General features: G+C 31.9%; 2 protein-coding genes, 1 non-coding gene and 1 pseudogene across 3 annotated transcripts; 3 read left to right on the forward strand and 1 right to left on the reverse strand.

Moving 5' to 3' along the window:
• The first annotated feature begins 5,375 nt into the window (after positions 1-5,375).
• On the forward strand, positions 5,376-7,918 carry LOC124911518 (vesicle-associated membrane protein 714-like). Its single transcript, XM_047452017.1, has 4 exons — positions 5,376-5,723; positions 6,321-6,511; positions 6,733-6,896; positions 7,527-7,918. The coding sequence occupies exons 1-4, from the start codon at positions 5,507-5,509 to the stop codon at positions 7,615-7,617; spliced, it is 663 nt and encodes a 220-aa protein (XP_047307973.1). The 5' UTR covers positions 5,376-5,506; the 3' UTR covers positions 7,618-7,918.
• A 921-nt stretch (positions 7,919-8,839) lies between these two features.
• LOC124911517 (capsanthin/capsorubin synthase, chromoplastic-like) lies at positions 8,840-10,505 on the forward strand. The gene has a single exon (XM_047452016.1). It carries the CDS (start codon positions 8,932-8,934, stop codon positions 10,420-10,422), a length of 1,491 nt encoding a protein of 496 aa, XP_047307972.1. The 5' UTR covers positions 8,840-8,931; the 3' UTR covers positions 10,423-10,505.
• A 2,750-nt stretch (positions 10,506-13,255) lies between these two features.
• TRNAK-UUU lies at positions 13,256-13,328 on the reverse strand. The gene has a single exon. It is a non-coding gene; the product is annotated as a tRNA-Lys (tRNA).
• A 2,570-nt stretch (positions 13,329-15,898) lies between these two features.
• Positions 15,899-16,823, forward strand: LOC124912132 (annotated as a pseudogene).
• Positions 16,824-18,114: the final 1,291 nt, after the last annotated feature.

Genomic DNA, 18,114 nt, shown 5'->3' on the forward strand with positions numbered 1-18,114 from the left:
GCATGTATTTTCTGCCAAATTTTCCTTTTGCTGCAATTAAGTAAATAACTTAACATATGGATTAATTACTATGGTACACATTTTTCATTTCCTGGTTTTGAAATAAACATAATTTTCAATTTGTTTGAACATTATTTTCCATTATTGCAGGAGATTCTTGATGGAATTGAGTTTGCTAGGGGTGACTCCAAATCAACCTGGGGTTCTATGCGTGCAGCAATGGGGCACCCATAACCTTTTGACTTGAAATATGTTGCTATTAGGAATGAAGACTTTGTTACTATTCAATGATATTTTTTTTTATTGAAAAAGATCCATATTTTATGAATAGTAATAAAATATGTTAGTATTCAATTATCTGCGAATGTGAAACCATCAAATGGCAAAATTCTGAAATGAAATGCATAATCTATTTGAAATTGCAAAAACCTATGTTGTTTCAGGGAATTACCTCTAGTTCTATTCTGCCATAAAACACGCCTATCCAGACATCCAGATAATCACAATCTGTGACGGTTCTTCTCAACCATTGGATCATCCAGATGATTTTTATGATTTTCATGTAAGATAAGTAATTTTGTATAGATTAGAATTTGAACTGAATATTCTTACAATCTTCCTTCCTGTTAATAGATTGATTTTCTCAACAAATTTATAACAATGCAGATGATGTCTTCTCTAAGACTTATAAGTTTGATCAAACATCACGAAATGGCCCAAAGGTATGCGCTAAATCTTGTCTTATATTTACTTAATTCCATAAATATATATTAACAAAAAGATAATTGTTGCAAGAAACATTTAGATGGTTCTGAGGCCGACTCTATTATTTCAGGCTTTCGTTAGTGAATACGCTGTGACAGGAAAAGATGTTGGTCAAGGAAGCCTTCTAGCAGCATTAGCTGAAGTTGGATTCCTTATTGGTGTAGAAAAGAACAGTTTTTTTTATATAATTCTAAAAAAAGATCATTAAAAGCTTGCCTATAGATGATAATACTTGGTTATATGTAAATATAGTTTTTTTCCACTAATATGCAAAAAATGAACAAGGGGGCAATTATATATCTTCTTTGCTTTTTCGGATTTTTAACTTTTCTTTGCTCGCCTTTGATACTTGAATGCAATGATGTTGTGTCAATGGTCAGTTATGCACCTCTGTTTGTTAACTCCAATGATAAAAGGTGCATATGTTTTATTTGACTCTTGTCTACTATAATACTATTACACTAATGATGGTGTTTATATCAAAGTGATACTCTATTTTTTTATATGATCCCAATGAAGAGTCAACATATTTTGTGAAGGTGGTACATAATAGAACACATAATCTGGAACAGCAGATTTAAGGAGGATTTCACCCATATATAAGTTCGTTGCAATGTGCAGTTGGCTCCAATCCAGAGTGTGTTTGATAACATAGACACGAAAATAGATGTAACGATCTCCCCGCATTCGTTTACATGTTTAGACTTGACAATTGATCAGTTTAACCATCTGCATACAATATCAGACAACGCCACTGCAGTCAATGCTTTCAACATGAGAAAGACTCAATCTATCTTACTCGAAATACAGTAATAATTGTGGGGGATGTATAACTATGATCACTACAAAGTAGTTAATTAATTATATATATGTTTGACTTCTTTATTATTGATTGTACCTCTTGGACTGCACTGCACAGATGCATGTTTATTTTATTCTATGACTGTTGTTTATGTTTGAATTTGAGAAAAATATCTCATACTAATTTAAGGGTCAAAATTAATCTGGTTTCTTTTAGTACTTCCACTTAAAAAGCAAAAAATATGTAGAAATGATCTCAAACCAGTCATTCTGGAAAATATAAAGGCAAACAAGAAAATAGAATTAAGCCACAAGCTTAAAAAAAAGATATCACTGTCATAGTAACATTTTTAACAAAAGATCACAAACCAGATGACCATTATCTCACATTATGACTGTCTAATGTAACATTTTTAACAATGTTATTATTACAAATATCATATAACATAAATTACTTGGTCGGTCGGTGTCTTATGAGTTCACACAGCTAATAAGTAACTTCATAAAGTCTTAGCCTGGTGGCCAGTTCATTTGACGTCCCCCAAGGAGATGGACATGAAGGTGTTGATTTACATTCTGCTAGTCCATCATTAATCACAACTCTAAAGCCATCTTCAAGGCCTTCCTGCTTGGCAACAATTTTGGCAGTGCACATTAGTCGGCCAAGAATCTCACAGTGCCTGACAATAATATTAAGCAGCTATCTATTAGTTTTTCGTAGACTTCTGTTATTATGCAGCTTTCCATCTAGAAGGATTAAGGTTTCGAACAAATTCCTTTTTTCTTATATAAAAATACAATTTTTTAGCTTGTCCAAGTTATATGCCTATTTATTCTTCTGAATTTCTTTGGGAGTGAATGAAGCAACTATGTTCAAAAGAAAATATAGTCAACCAAACCAATCCTTGGATTTGCACTGAAAAATGAGAATTCTCCATCAAATAATTGGTTTAGTTTAGTTATGTTGTCATAGGACCACAAATGTAAAGTTCTCAAGGTCATGTGGGCTAGCCTAAAAGACCCCAAAAAACTAACAAAATAGTTAGTTCAGTAAATATATGATTTTTTTAACCAAAATAGTTAGTACTTGAAGCAAAAACGACTTCATCACATTAACATCATAGACGTTCTCAGCAATCAGCCCCTCGATAAAAAGCCACGCCAAGGCTTTGGAACCTTTCTTGTCCTGCTGTGTTCCATATCTGCAAGGATTGATTACTATACTAAGAATATTGAGAAATTAAATATATAACAACTTGTGTAATGAAAATTGGAAGTAGAAGTGAGACATTTAGTCCATCACCAAACTGACATTTCCATGTTCAACTTATTAAAGAATGAAAAATAAATATAAATTATCATCTAGCCATTATATCAAGTATATAGGACCATATTGGCATATTCAACATAAACATTTTGTTCATTGCAAATCATTAGGTGTTTGAATCCCGTTGTTAAATCCTAAAGAAAATGGCACAAAATTTAACTCATTATCCTTTTGTGACCACCAAATATATTTTTTTAATGTGTTTAAGGATCTTGAAAAAAAGAATCTAGTGCTGACATTACATACCAATTAAATAATCCAATCAAAATCTAATAGTGAATAAAGCTGACCTGCAAAGTGAAGGCTCTGTCTTCAAACTTTATATTGCTGAACTTCTTTACTAAGGAAATCAGCTCCAATGATAGCCTTATACCGATTGCTAAACTTACGATTCACATACTTACAGAGTCGAAACAATAAATAAAACACTAGACAAAGAAATACATCAAAGAACTTCAACAAAAGAAATCATTATCAGAATGTAGGGTACCACATGATTCTTATTGATTCATCAATGACGTCTTCCCGACCTACCAGAAGAAGATGAAAGATATATCCATGTCAGCAAATCAAAACCTCGAACCTTAATATACAAACGAAATCAAAAGTTGAAATTCTACAGAAGGGCATGTTTTGACCAAATTCAGAAAATAATATTTCAGATCTACGAGCAGCCAACATGATATCTCAAGTAAATGATTCGAATAGCAACATATTTCAAGTCAAAAGGTTATGGGTACCCCATTACTGCACGCATAGAACCCCATGTTGATTTGGAGTCACCCCTAGCAAACTCAATTCCATCAAGAATCTCCTGCAATAATGGAAAATAATGTTCAAACAAACTAAAAATTATATTTATTTCAAAAAACCAGGAAATGGAAAATGTGTACCATAGTAATTAATCTATATGTTAAGTTATTTACTTAATTGCAGCAAAAGTAAAATTTGACAGAAAATATATTGGATGCACCTTCTAGAAGATCAAAATAGGAATAGGTTCATCATCAATGGAAGATGGAAGACAAAATGAAAGAGCATGTTTTAATATAAATGAGCATTGAATTCATGGTTCATCGTCCAATCTGACTTTCTGCCTACTCCATTCATCAATCTGCCTACGCTAGCGAATCCTCTACTGATGTTGAGAGTGTTAAGCTCCGTCGGATTCTCCATATCCGTCGAAATGTTTAACTTCTGCTTCCATAGATCAATGAAGTACAAACCCATGAGAGTTGATTGTCATTTATATAGATAAACTTGTAAGATTTATTTAAAATCCTAAATCCTCATCCAACATAATAGCACTTGGATAATATTCAAAACCCTAAAATACATAAGAATGCATTGAGACGAGAATGTCTTTACCTTAGAGGAGCAGCGGGATCGAAGGGGATAGGGTTTGAGAGAGAGTCGGAACCCTAAAAATTGGAGATTTAAAATGAGGATCAAAATTAGGCGCTTTATGTAGTATGAAAGACGCATATTACATAATGCGCGTATATGTAATATGCGTCTTTCAATGTACGCATATTACATATTACGCGTAAGTGTAATATGCGTAAGTGTAATTCGCGTAAATGTAATACGCGTAAGTGTAATTCGCGTAAGTGTATTACGCGCAAGTGTAATTCGAGTAAGTGCAATTACAGGGGCAAAATAGACATTTCGCAGGGCAAAAAGACCCATTTTGCAAACATTAGTAGGCGCGGGCCTTTTTTGGAATTAAGCCACTTATGAGGGCCATTTCATCAAATTTCCCCGATTAACAGGCAAATATTGGTATCAGTTTTACCGGTTTTGTTCTACTGGTTTCGGTCAGTTAATCGGTTTAACCGTGAGTTGATAATTCAAAATTTTAAATTAATTATTAAATTTTTAACGTAATTTTATAATATTTTTAACGTAATTTTATAATATTTTTTTATTTTTTTATCTATATTATAATATAATACACTATAATATAATACTATTATATATATATATATATTTAAAAATATAATATATTATTATAATAATATAATATATTTTAAAATTTTTAATTTTAAATAAATAGATATATAAATTATATATTTTTTTAAACAATTCTATACAAATTATAATTTAAAATTAAAAAATGACTAATATATATTATTAAATATTATTTATAATATATTTAATATTTAAAAAAAACTAATATAAATATATATAACTAAATTATTACCGATTTATCAGTTAAACTATTAAAAAATATTTCAACCGATAACCGATTCGTTTAATCGTTAAAAAATCAGTTAGTTTGAATCGTTAGAACCGGTTAATCAATAAACCCGTAGAATGACTCAATTGAATTATATATTTTTTATCAGCCCTAATGACTGCCATGGTATCATTACAATTTACTTGTGAAAATATTAGAAAAAAAAAACTCAAAGTAAAATAAGGTTCAAGCTGGATTCGTAGTCGCGATCTATCTAGCTAAAACGGTGATTAAGAAAAACCTCTTTGAGTCGTATTATTGACTCGCCACCGGTGGCGTTCTGGAAATCGATAATCATACATCTCTCTCTACTTGATCGATCATCTTCTTCACTGTTACAAACAGAGATCGATCGATCGATCGATCGAGCAACTATGGCAATCCTCTACGCTGTCGTGGCGAGAGGAACGACGGTTTTGGCTGAATTCAGCGCTGTCACTGGTAACACCGGCGCCATCGCCCGTAGGATCATTGAGAAGCTTCCGTCTGAGGCAGATTCCAGGTTATGTTTTTCTCAGGAACGCTACATATTTCACATACTCAGAGCTGATGGAATCACCTTTCTCTGTATGGCCAATGATGCATTCGGAAGTAAGAACTCTTTCCATCACTCTTTACTCTCTAGATGAAACCAATTATGGTTGAACGCGATACTGTATCATCTTTTGAGAGTTTTTCCTTTCCAATCTTTACTACTGAATTCTAGGGCTGCTTTGAAACGATGATGAATTGTTTAATTTTCACATGCCAGATTAACCACTAGTTTATTTGGATTTGTGTTATCAGTATCCCCTTCCTACCTGTGAAACCCTAATTATCTTACTTTCTAGGTTTCCAGTTTACTCACTATCAACTGCTTCTGTTAATAGCATTGCTTGTGAAGTCTTGTTTCATTTGATGGATTTTATATCAATTTTGAATATAATCCAGTATGTGACCCATTAATCAATGTCGTTTTATTTTGAATTTTCATTCACCATGTTGATTGGATCATATGCTAATCTGGCTGAGCTTATCTTTTTCATAGACAGCTTTGTTATTCTGAACAGTATTAATTCAGCTTGAACTATCGATCTCACACACAGAAGAATCGTTTTTATGTTTTCGGAATGAAATGTCTATGTGTTTGAGGAGCGTAAGAGTTATTGTGTACTGATTTGCAATTGTTTTACTCTATTTGTTGGTCAGGGAGAATACCATTCTCATACTTGGAAGAAATTCACATGAGGTTCATGAAAAATTATAGCAGAGTAGCTCTATATGCTCATGCTTATGCGATGAATGACGAGTTTTCAAGGGTCCTGCACCAGCAAATGGAATTCTTCTCCAGTAATCCGAGTGTTGATACACTAAGTCGAGTGAGGAGTGAAGTTAATGAGGTAAGAATCCAAACATGCTAATTCATTTCCCAAATGTTCTCTCTTTCCAGATATACATTTAGCTTATCTTCTAATAAAGTTTGCCTAAGAAGAAGATGAAACTCAAGAGTTCATTTGGTCTGAAACTATTTGATATATTTAACAACTTTGAGGTCAATATTTTATTTCATTTTGTGTGAAAAAGAAAAAATTATTGTATTTTATGGTTTCAATATTATTAGGTACGCACCATTATGGTGGACAACATTGAGAAAATACTTGAAAGGGGTGACAGAATAGAGCTTTTGATTGACAAAACCACAACTATGCAAGATAGTGCCTTTCATTTTAAGAAACAGTCTAAACGTCTTCGACAAGCTCTTTGGATGAAAAACGCAAAGCTCTTGTAAGTACCAAATTCCCTTGCTTGTGCTACCTTGGAGTATTACTAGAACATCAATGGTTAAAACCTTTTTTTCTCTTAGGAAAGAAAAACATCAATCTTCTATCTTTGGATCATGATCATTACCTTTTGTTTGAAAATACACCCAAAAAAAAGCCCCATCCTCTGATTCATAGACCCTCATTGTCACAATAAGATTCCTCAATATATGAGTCTATTTGGAAACTACTATTTTGTTACGATCTCTCGTTTGAAATTGCCAAAGTTAAAATTGTAGATAATTTTTTTCCATTTGGGATAAGATTTATCTGGATTATGATCCATATTATAGTATGATTTTTGTTGCATCGTTTGACATACAAATTATTTACTAGAGCATGATCCAATTTATAGAGATCTTTTTTTCCGATCATGATCACATTACTTTTTGGTTCATAGTGACTTTCAGCAAACATAACCAATAAAAAAATTACCAACTCATCTCAAAATGATAACTTCATTTTGCAATCATGTGTTACCTTGATTACATTCCAACTAGAAATGCAAATAAAGAAATCTGCAGCATGATAATCAAAGCATATGATTTCTCGGGTGATTGATATGTTGAAGATGGTTTAAATTTCTTTTCCACAGGGCCTTATTGACATGCTTGATCGTAGTGTTCTTGTATTTAATAATCTCTGCTTGCTGCGGGGGACTTACATTACCTTCCTGCAGATCTTGATACAAATGCAGTTATTTCTTGCACACAAACAAAGCTTCCTAGAAATTCGCGATCCTGTGATAAAAGAAAACGCTCTTTTCGTATCTTATTTGTCCACAGTTTTCTGTCTATTTGATTATTTGCCGCGTAAATACATTTCAGTAATAGTTTGAAAGTGAGTTAGTTATTATGTAAATCTGTTTTTTGTTTTAGTATGTTATTTGATTGAAAGTTGTATTTGTGCTATAAATCTTCGTTTTTTGTTCCTCGTTTGGTGGATTGACATTATTAACATTTTCTAGCGGTTTTATTGGGTTTTTCATTTCGAAACATGTGTTCATTTAGCTAGAATTGGATCTTTTATATAACATTAAACATAGAGTTACATTTATACAAAGAAGTAAGGGTATAAGTTATTTTTCAGTCGTTTTGTACATTAAAATACATAACTCCGCTTTTATTCGAAGAGAAACAAATTTGTGACATTTTGGTCATTTAGCTCTCTTTTCATCGGATATCTTTTTTAATTTTGATTTATATTAAATAATATTTTGAAATATTATTTAGTTTTAATTATAATTATAAATTTATTAACTTTTTCTGGTTATATAAATTAATGATTTGAATAATTTATGCAAGTACAATAATTAAGATGAAGAAATCAAAATTGATAATGTATTCTTCTTTGTAATGAAAAAAAAGGTACTATTTTGCAAGAAAAGGCCAAACAACTTAGAAAATGACGGATTCCAAATCACTATCCATTTTTTAAAATGATTTTTACATAATTTTTTTAATACTTAAAAAGTTGAAGATAAGTATCATCATACTAAATAAAAATAAAAATAAAACAATAATCAATTTTTTATGATAGGATATTTTTTATCTAGTCAAAAAAATCAAAACAAAATATATTTAATAAAAAAATAAATTATAACTTATCTAAAAATTACTTTTATCTCATCTACTTTTTACCTAATTTTTATTTTATCTAATTCAACTAAATCAATCTCACTTTTTAATTTTAATATTCTTAAAAAGTTACTCTAATTATGACAGTAACTATCACAAAATATTTATTTAAAAAAAAGAAGATAATTATAACCCAAAACTTTTTTGAAAAAAAAAATAATAATAATTAAAAAAAAATATATTTTATTTGATAATTTGAAAAACAAATTTCAAATCAAACAAGCTGTTGCGCCAAAAACAGGTTTGACAGAATCATTTCCTTCACCTGGAAACCAGATTCCTCTGTCCATTCTCTCTCTATATATATCTCTCTCTCTCTCTCTATATATATACAGTCTTGATTTTCCGATCAAATTCACTCTAATGGGGACTCTCGGAAGTCTATCGCCGACGCCGACCACCTTTATCTCCGCCAATTCATTCTTACTTCCTTCACTTAACACCCCCCAAATCAAATTTCAGAATCCTGCAAAAAAATCTCCACAAATTCTCAACTACAGCAGCAAGTTCGGCAATTTCCTCGATCTGAAACCAGTTTCATCTCCAGGAACCCTAGACATCGACGATCTCTCATGGGTAGAACTCTCCGATCGATCTCGATTCGACGCGATCGTGATCGGCTCCGGCCCATCTGGTCTCCGTCTCGCTTCCCTTATCTCCAGCTATGGAATCAAGGTATGTGTTGTCGATCCATCTCCTCTATCTATGTGGTCAAATAATTACGGTGGATGGGTTGATGAATTCGAGGCAGTAGGTCTTGAAGATTGTCTAGATAAAACTTGGGGACTAGCAAGTGTTTGTTTAAATGCCAACAAGACTAAATACTTAGATCGTCCTTATGGGAGAGTTAATAGGAAGTTGCTGAAAGAGAAATTGTTAGAACAATGTGTAACAAATGGTGTGAAGTTTCTTACTGCCAAAGTATGGGAAATAAATCATAAGGAATTTGAATCTTGTATAGTTTGCAACGATGGAAATAAGATAATTGGTAGTTTGATAATCGATACGAGTGGATTCGGTTCTAGTTTCGTGGAATACGATAAACCGAGGAATCATGGATTTCAAATTGCCCATGGAATCCTAGCTGAAGTTGAAAGTCACCCTTTTGATTTAGACAAAATGGTACTAATGGATTGGACTGATGATCATCTAGGAAATGAACCATATCTTAGAGCTAACAATTCTCGTTACCCGACATTTCTCTACGCGATGCCCTTCACTTCAAACTTGATCTTCCTTGAGGAAACTTCATTAGTGAGCCGTCCTGCAGTTCCATACAATGAAGTGAAGATGAGAATGGCGGCTAGGCTAAGACATTTGGGTATTCGAGTAAAAACCATAATTGAGGATGAGAAATGTTTAATCCCAATGGGTGGTCCATTACCAAAGAACCCACAAAGCGTGACAGCATTTGGTGGTTGTTCGGGGATTGTTCATCCTTCAACTGGCTATATGGTGGCAAGGAGCTTGGCTCTGGCTCCAATTGTGGCGGAGGCGATAGCAGAGTGTCTTGGATCGACGAGGATGATAAGGGGGAAGGCGGTTAGGGATAAGGTTTGGAAAACGCTTTGGAGTGTGGAGAGGAGATCGGTTAGGGAATGTTATTCGTTTGGGATGGAGACATTGTTGAAGCTTGATTTGGATGGGACGAGGAGCTTTTTTGATGCTTTCTTTGATTTGGATCCTTATTATTGGCATGGGTTTCTTTCTTCGAGGTTGTCGGTATCGGAGCTTGGGATGCTTAGTTTGAATTTGTTTGGGAATGCTTCAAATCGGTCTAAGTTTGATATTGTTACTAAGTGTCCTGTTCCTTTGGTTAAAATGATGGCTAATTTAGCATTAAATGTTCTTTGATTATTATTATTATTATTATTATGAGTTTGTTGTTGGAATAATTTAAAGATTGAAGGTTTAAATAATAAGGGAACTTTTGAAAATTTATGTTATGTTTTTTTTAAGGCTTTAAGTTTGTTTATAATTTGATTTTTACTTGTAAAAATATTTTAAAAAATTCATCTAGACATATGTATTTGAGTTAGACATATGAATTAATAAAAATTCATTTAAAACGTATATCCTATTAAAAATTAGCTCATCTAATGTTAGTAAACATAGTTTTTACTAGTGTGCTTTCTTTTTATATCAAAATAGATTATTTTACAATTATTTGCTCTTTTAAGGATTAATACTTAAATATTATAATGTGTTCAAAGTTTACTATAATATTTATTTCTGATAAAAATTATAAATTCTCAGTCAAAGATTAAATACAAGTATTATTAATTTTATTTTTGTTTATATTAAAAAAATACTGAAATATCCCTACTCATATATTATACGACACTGAAACATCTCTACTCATATATTATAACTACTGTCAGAATGAAAATGAACATATACATACTGAAACAGTGATCATGCTTAACATATAATTCATATATACATGCTTCTCAATACATGCTTCTCAATACGACCAATCATATATACATGCTTCTCAATACGACCAAAAGAAACTATAACAAGATAAGCTAAACTCCATCACAACTATGAAGATTCTATATAAATCTTATGCACATGCTTCACTTGATCATTCTTATTATACAAGTCTATTATATGCAGACACTTCATTTGACAGTCCAAAACATACACCACGGGAACCACATCATTTTTGTCATGATACCATGCAAGTCTTATATACATTCTCCTTTCTTTAATTCCATCCTGAAAGTAAGTCAAATTCTTTGGCACTTGACCTTGAAGAAAGGATCCGTTCTTCCAGCCAGTTTCGGTTCGGAGCTTTTTTACGCACAGTGCTAAAAGCAGCGAAGGCAGGCGCGAACAGCGGAGAGCAAGTGCTTGATAGGCCAACAGCCCAGTGAACCTGTTATAGTTGTCATGCTAAAGCCGTTGATAGCAACTTCGCTTGACGAGCGTGCTGCCGCAGGCACCAGATCAAGGACATGTGGAAGGATTTATCCCGGCCTGGTTCGCGATGTGGCTTGGCTGGGGGTGCCTCGCTACCTAACACGTTAGGATTCCCTTAGAGAGCAATTTGTTCGTCAGATCAGAAGGGGATTAAATCCCATACTTTGTGCGCTCGAAGGCTCATGCTCGATCGCTTTCTTCAATTCAAAATTGACTGGTTCGTGGTAGCATGTTTGCTAGTCTTGTCGGACTAGGCTCGACCGTGGGTTGCTTGACCGCTTCTTATCCGTGGGCCGCGTCTTCCCGCCGTCCTGGGCATTAGACAGTCAAGTAAACATCCAAAAATATAAGCTAAGTGAATATTCAAAAAGATAAGTTAAACCCATCAGTCTTGGTCCCTTCTTCCACACTCATTTCCATCATTTCCATCAGATTGCTCTCCTCCAAGACTCAATCCTTCAAGTGCATACTAGCTATGGTTGTGTACCTACACTACACAAACATAGTGAGTCTATTGACTCAGCAAACAAATAAGTATTTAAAACATGCTGGAATGCTTTGCTTTTAAAAAGAGGTACATATGCATAAAAAAATGTTCATCATTTAAAAAGGATTTAAAAAGGATTGTAAATGTTCATAATTTAAAAAGGAAATAATCCGTTTATAAACAATTACATGTTTAAAGACTGTACAATTACATCTTGAGCCATATTTTGATCTAGACAATTCAGAACGAAGTCAAGGAATCCATTTGAGTCGTATTTGACTAGGCACAATTAGGAGTCCATCCCTAAAAGCCCTTGACTTTTTTGGACCATCTTTCAGTTTGGGCAGAAGTAACTAGAACTCATCCTAGAAACTCCGGTCCTATAATAATCATCAAGTATTTTGGATTCAGTTGACTAGAATTCCCATTTCTGTCGATTCTTGTTTATCAATAAGGGTCACCATATATGCATAACTCATAAGGATTTGGGTTTCATAAATGCTGTGTATATTTTATAAATCATGGTAACCCTATCATATTTGGGAAACAACTTGTTTATCAATCATGCTTATCAATAAAACCATGTTATGTTATAAAATCATGATATTCAAACATATATGCAGATTATATAGAAAATACATGAAATACATAGTTGTATATGGGTTATAAAAGTAGGTTTGAAAAGAGTTTGCCTTAATTTCGAAATTGGCTAAAGAAATGGTCTTTGCTAAGGTTGGCTGTACTAGATACTTGCTTTTTCTCAAGGCTACTAGGGCTGACTGTTCTTCAAGGATTCCTAATTGTTGATTGTTCTTGAAAGGGTTCTTTAAAAAATTTCTTCTAGATCTTGCTGATAAAGAAAAAAGAACTGAATTTTCTTAATGAATAATGATAATGGGTGTAAGGTGGCCTACTGAGCTGGTATGCTATGTAGAGGGCATGCAAGCTGTGCAAGTGAGTATGTAGTGGAAAGTTATTAAAATGTAAGTGTTTTGGTTATTTGCTGCCAAGTGTGGGTTTAATTCTTATTGATCAAGAGAGGGAATACTTCTAATGGATTTAATCACTGTATATTCTAATTCTATGGTAGGTCCTTATACATGCTGATTCATTCATATAATTAACAAATAAATTTATATTCATTATCTTAATGTTAAGTATAAGTTATCAAATAAGGGTGAAAACTCAATAATATGTCATTATCACTAATTAGACTCTTATAACATGAAAAGATGCACTTGGGCATAATATAATGTAAAATAAAATTCAAAACTCCGCCGTCTGTGGGAATCGAACCCACGACCACATGGTTAAAAGCCATGCGCTCTACCAGCTGAGCTAAGACGGCTTATTTTTAATTTTAATATATTTACCTATTTCTTTATTTTATTACATTTAGATTTTTTAATTTGAATCATCAAAACCATAGTTTTTAAACTCGGTCCGGTCAACAACCCGGTGAAAAAACTGAGTTACTGAGTTACTCCTAGTGGATTTCATATAATAATAAAACAATAAAATAATATAAAAATAATAAAAATTCATCAAATTGTTTATACAATAATAGTAAAAGTAGAGATTAAAATTCAAATTATTGTTTCGCAATTACGATCGGTTCATTGTCTTTATTAGAGACAACACAAATAAAATAAACACAAACGAGCTTGAAGTGAATGAACGAATTTGTCATTCTTAGTATTTAGAACTAAAAATCGGTAATCTACCCACAATAAACTAGAAATAGGTAAACCCAATGGGACCAAAAAATGAGGAAAGAGGACTGAGAGAGTGATAAGTGAAAAAAAACTAGTAATTTTTTTAAAAAAATACGATAAACCCGATGGGTTAACCCGGGTTGTCGGATTTCCGGTCCAACCAACAGATTAACCGGGTTGATTGCATTTCCAATTTTTTTTATCAACCCAGCCCGATTTAACTCAATTTATCGGGTTTGTAGGCCGGTTTCAAAACTATGATCAAAACTCTAATATTTCCATTGTCTTCTCTTTTCTCTATGAAACCAAACAGGTGACTATTCCAAAACTCATGTCAAAATAATAATATTGTTTATACTATAGTTAAATTTAAATAGTAAGTTAAATCAATAATATATTAAAAATAATTAAACATAAAATAGAGAAGAGAAGACAAGATAAGATGTGTACAAGAAATGCTTAAAAATATAATAAAATTTCACGCCTATTTATTTATTGATTTATTCCTTTTACAAAATTATAATAAATACTTTCAAAACATTAACGTCATTACCAGATGTGTACAAGATAATAAGGCCACGCATAACCCACGGGTGGAAATTCAACCGAGTTATTTAAAGTAAATTGATAAGATTTATGATTATTTGGATTTATTTGATAAAAAATTTTAACATTACTCATATAGTCATAGTCACAACTCACATCAAGACCTTGTTTGGTGGTGGGTTTTTTAAAAAAATTATGAGAGAGAAAAAATAAATGGTGAGAGTTAATTTTAAGAAAGTAATAATTATTTTTAATAAAAAAAAATTAAAGGGTATTAATATATATATATATAAATAAAATAAAAATAATAATTTAAAATAAATGGTATTTTAGTATTTTGGTTAATGAAATTGATGATGGGTGAAAAGTGATTGATTAGAAAATTAATTTGGTAAAGATCAAAATAAATAAAAAAATTATCGAACAAGGCCCAATTCAGCTATATCACCTTAAATTCTCACTTCTAAATATAATAAATTTGTATAATCTATCTCCCATACTTAATTTTCAAAATGTCTGAATTGCTAGATCGAGAGTTATGGTTAATTTAAATATATATGTGAGAGTAAATTAAAAATATTATTTTTATCGATTTTTATATTATTACAGCCTATATGCTAGTTAAATTTAAAACCTTATTATAGAAAATTTTATTCTTAATTCACTAATTAGCTTAAATAAAAAAGTTTTAAATAAAAAATTAAAATTAGCCATCTAAGGGCCTTCCCTCCACCAAAATTATCTTATCAAGGATAACTTAAAAGCATAAATTAATCCACCTTCTTCTAGCATAGCGATAATGTATCTGATTGAGTGTGTTTGTAGATTACATATAATTCGTCTTATTACTTAGTTTATTAACTAAAATATATTTCAATATAAATTTATTTTATTTTATTTATATATATTAATACTTTTAAATTTGTTTATTCAAATAAAATTTTCACATCCTCAAATCATCAACAATCATAATTTTTTTTTTCTTTCTCCATATTATTCAAATAATCCCTTTCAAAATATTACTTATACGATTTTTTTCAATAACCCAAATCTAAAAAATTCATTTTATCCCATTTTTCACTATCATTTTTCAATAACCCAAAATACTAAAATATTTTATATTTAAAATTATTATTCTATATTTTATTATTAATACCTTTAAATATTAAAAAAATTACATATCCTCCAAATTAAAAAAAAAAAAATTATTTTAAAAAAACACCTCTTATGTAAATAACATAGATCCAAACCATGCCTAAGTTTGAAAAGGAAAAAGAATATTATAATTTAAGTTATGTATAGAGTATAGAAATAAACAGTAACTTATTTATAAGAAAAGAAAATTCACATGTTCAATTATTTTTTTTAAAACCACTTAGGGATTATTAACTTCCGCATTAAAAAGAAAAATGATAATGTGAAGAATTCAAATTTATAAAATAAAAACATTATTTTTTTTTAAAAAAGGAAATAAATTTAGTTTGTTTCAACTTTCAACCTCTCATCCCTAAATTACAAACAAACAGACCCTAGGAGAGACCGGTCAACAGTCGCCAAAACGCGTCAAACTTCTCCGATCCTACTTTCCAAGCAACATCCCGCCGCCGTAAAACCAACCAACCCTACATGTCTGTCTGTATAAAACACCACCATCCATTCCATTCCATACTCACTCACTAATCTTCCTCTGCAACAAATCATCATGTCTGTTCACAATCCCAAACCGGTCGTAATCCGACAAGTCTGGTCATCAAATCTCGATTCCGAATTCAATCTCATCTCAAACCTAATCGATCAATTCCCCAACATCTCCATGGACACCGAATTCCCCGGCATCGTCTTTCACCATCCTCCTTCATCATCATCATCATCCAAACACCTCCCCCCTTCCGACAATTACAAACTCCTCAAATCCAACGTAGATCTTCTCAACCTAATTCAATTAGGCCTCACTCTCACCGACTCCACCGGAAACCTACCAGATCTCGATACAAACCAATCTTACATCTGGGAATTCAACTTCAGCGATTTCGACCCATCTCAACATCCTCACAATCCTCAATCAATCGATCTCCTCCGCAAACAGGGTATCAATTTCGAAAAGAATCGATCTGATGGGATAAACTCTATGAGGTTCGCCGAGCTGATGATGTCGTCGGGGCTGGTATGTAACGACGTCGTTTCCTGGGTGACTTTTCATAGTGCTTATGATTTTGGATACTTTGGTGAAGATTTTGAGTGGGCAGCAATTACCCAAGGATATTATTGACTTTTTGGAAATTGTTAGGGTTTTTTTTGGAAAGAATGTTTATGATGTGAAACATTTAATTAGGTTTTGTCAAAATCTGTATGGAGGATTGGACCGGGTTGCTGGTTGTCTACAAGTGAACCGGGTAAATGTCATCAAGCCGGTTCTGATAGTTTGTTGACTTGGCATACTTTTTATAGGATGAGAGAAGTTTATTTTTTAAACGGGGGTTGTGAGAAATATGCTGGTGTTCTATATGGTTTAGAGGTTTTATAGTAATTAATAAATTAAATCTCAATTTATTATTTATATATTAATAATTATTGTTATTGAATGTTTGGTGCTTTTTTTTTAATAAATTTAAATTTGTCATAACCATATAATTAACTAAACATCAATTAATGACCCTATAACCAAAAATAATAATAAATTTACTTTTTATGTGGGCACATAAAATATGAAAGAGGTGGCAAATATTAGGTCAATTGACTCCTTGAAAGTACTATGTTTGTGTTCGAGTCCGTTAGAGCAGAAGCGAAACACAACGTTCTAAACAAAATAAAAATCTATCAAGAGATATAATGTAGGTAAGTAAATCAGTTAGTTAAGTTTGAGTATACACCCTTAATTCTAATAATACATAATTAATTAGAATATATTAATATTCTAACCTCATTTAGAACATTACCAAATGTTGAAGAAAAGAATATGATTCAAAACAATCCAAAGAAAAGGAAAGTTCATACCAAAAGGTGAAACACATCACATGGGCAGTATTATTGATAAAATAAACCCTTTAGAAAAGTATAGATTCCATTTTGTATTTTGGAAATCAAACTGTCTCTTGGATTTCAGACCCATTTGTAAATCAAATAATATCCCTATAGCACCCATTACAACATTCCTAGAGGTGAGAAGAACTTGAAAAGTTCATTTTCCTTCTTTTTTTTCTAGGATCCCCAAGATAAATGTTTGATAGAGATGTTGGGGACAGATTTACAAAATTACCCTCCAAGACAGCCAAAAAAGAGAACAAACTTCTGTCTTCACTCTTCAGTTATGAAGGGTAAAATGGTGATTGACAAATGAGAATTAGGGTTATTCACTTAATCCGGCTTTTCTTCATCAAAACATACTTAGATTATGATTTTAAACCCTAAACCCTAAACCTCCAAGATTCCGAAAAAAAAGGGTTATTTGAAAGACCACTAGTACCTACTACCATATGAGAAATCAGTCAAAACTAAGCTTCAGATGATTCAACAATGACCTATACTATTCTAAAGAATAAAGGATGATCTATTCATTTGTAGCAAAACCAGATTGTAATGCATCTTGCAAAACAATTCAATATCTATGCAGTCCAATTGCAGACTAAAATCAGTTTCAATAGACAACAAGATGACCAAGTCTTAGAAAGCACCACCAAGTTAGACAAAGTCGCAATAAACAACTGTCTCTTAGTACAGATTCCCCCATTGATATGTTCAACTTCATTGTTCTTGCCAACATGATGACAAAAAAAAACTAATAAAAAAACATCTCTTTGTTTATAATAGCCAAATCATGAAGAACAGTAGTCATTAATGATGAGAATTTCAACCAAGCAAACAAAACTAAGAATC

The sequence above is a fragment of the Impatiens glandulifera genome, chromosome 8 (assembly GCF_907164915.1).
Source record: "Impatiens glandulifera chromosome 8, dImpGla2.1, whole genome shotgun sequence".
Classification (NCBI taxonomy): Eukaryota; Viridiplantae; Streptophyta; class Magnoliopsida; order Ericales; family Balsaminaceae; genus Impatiens; species Impatiens glandulifera.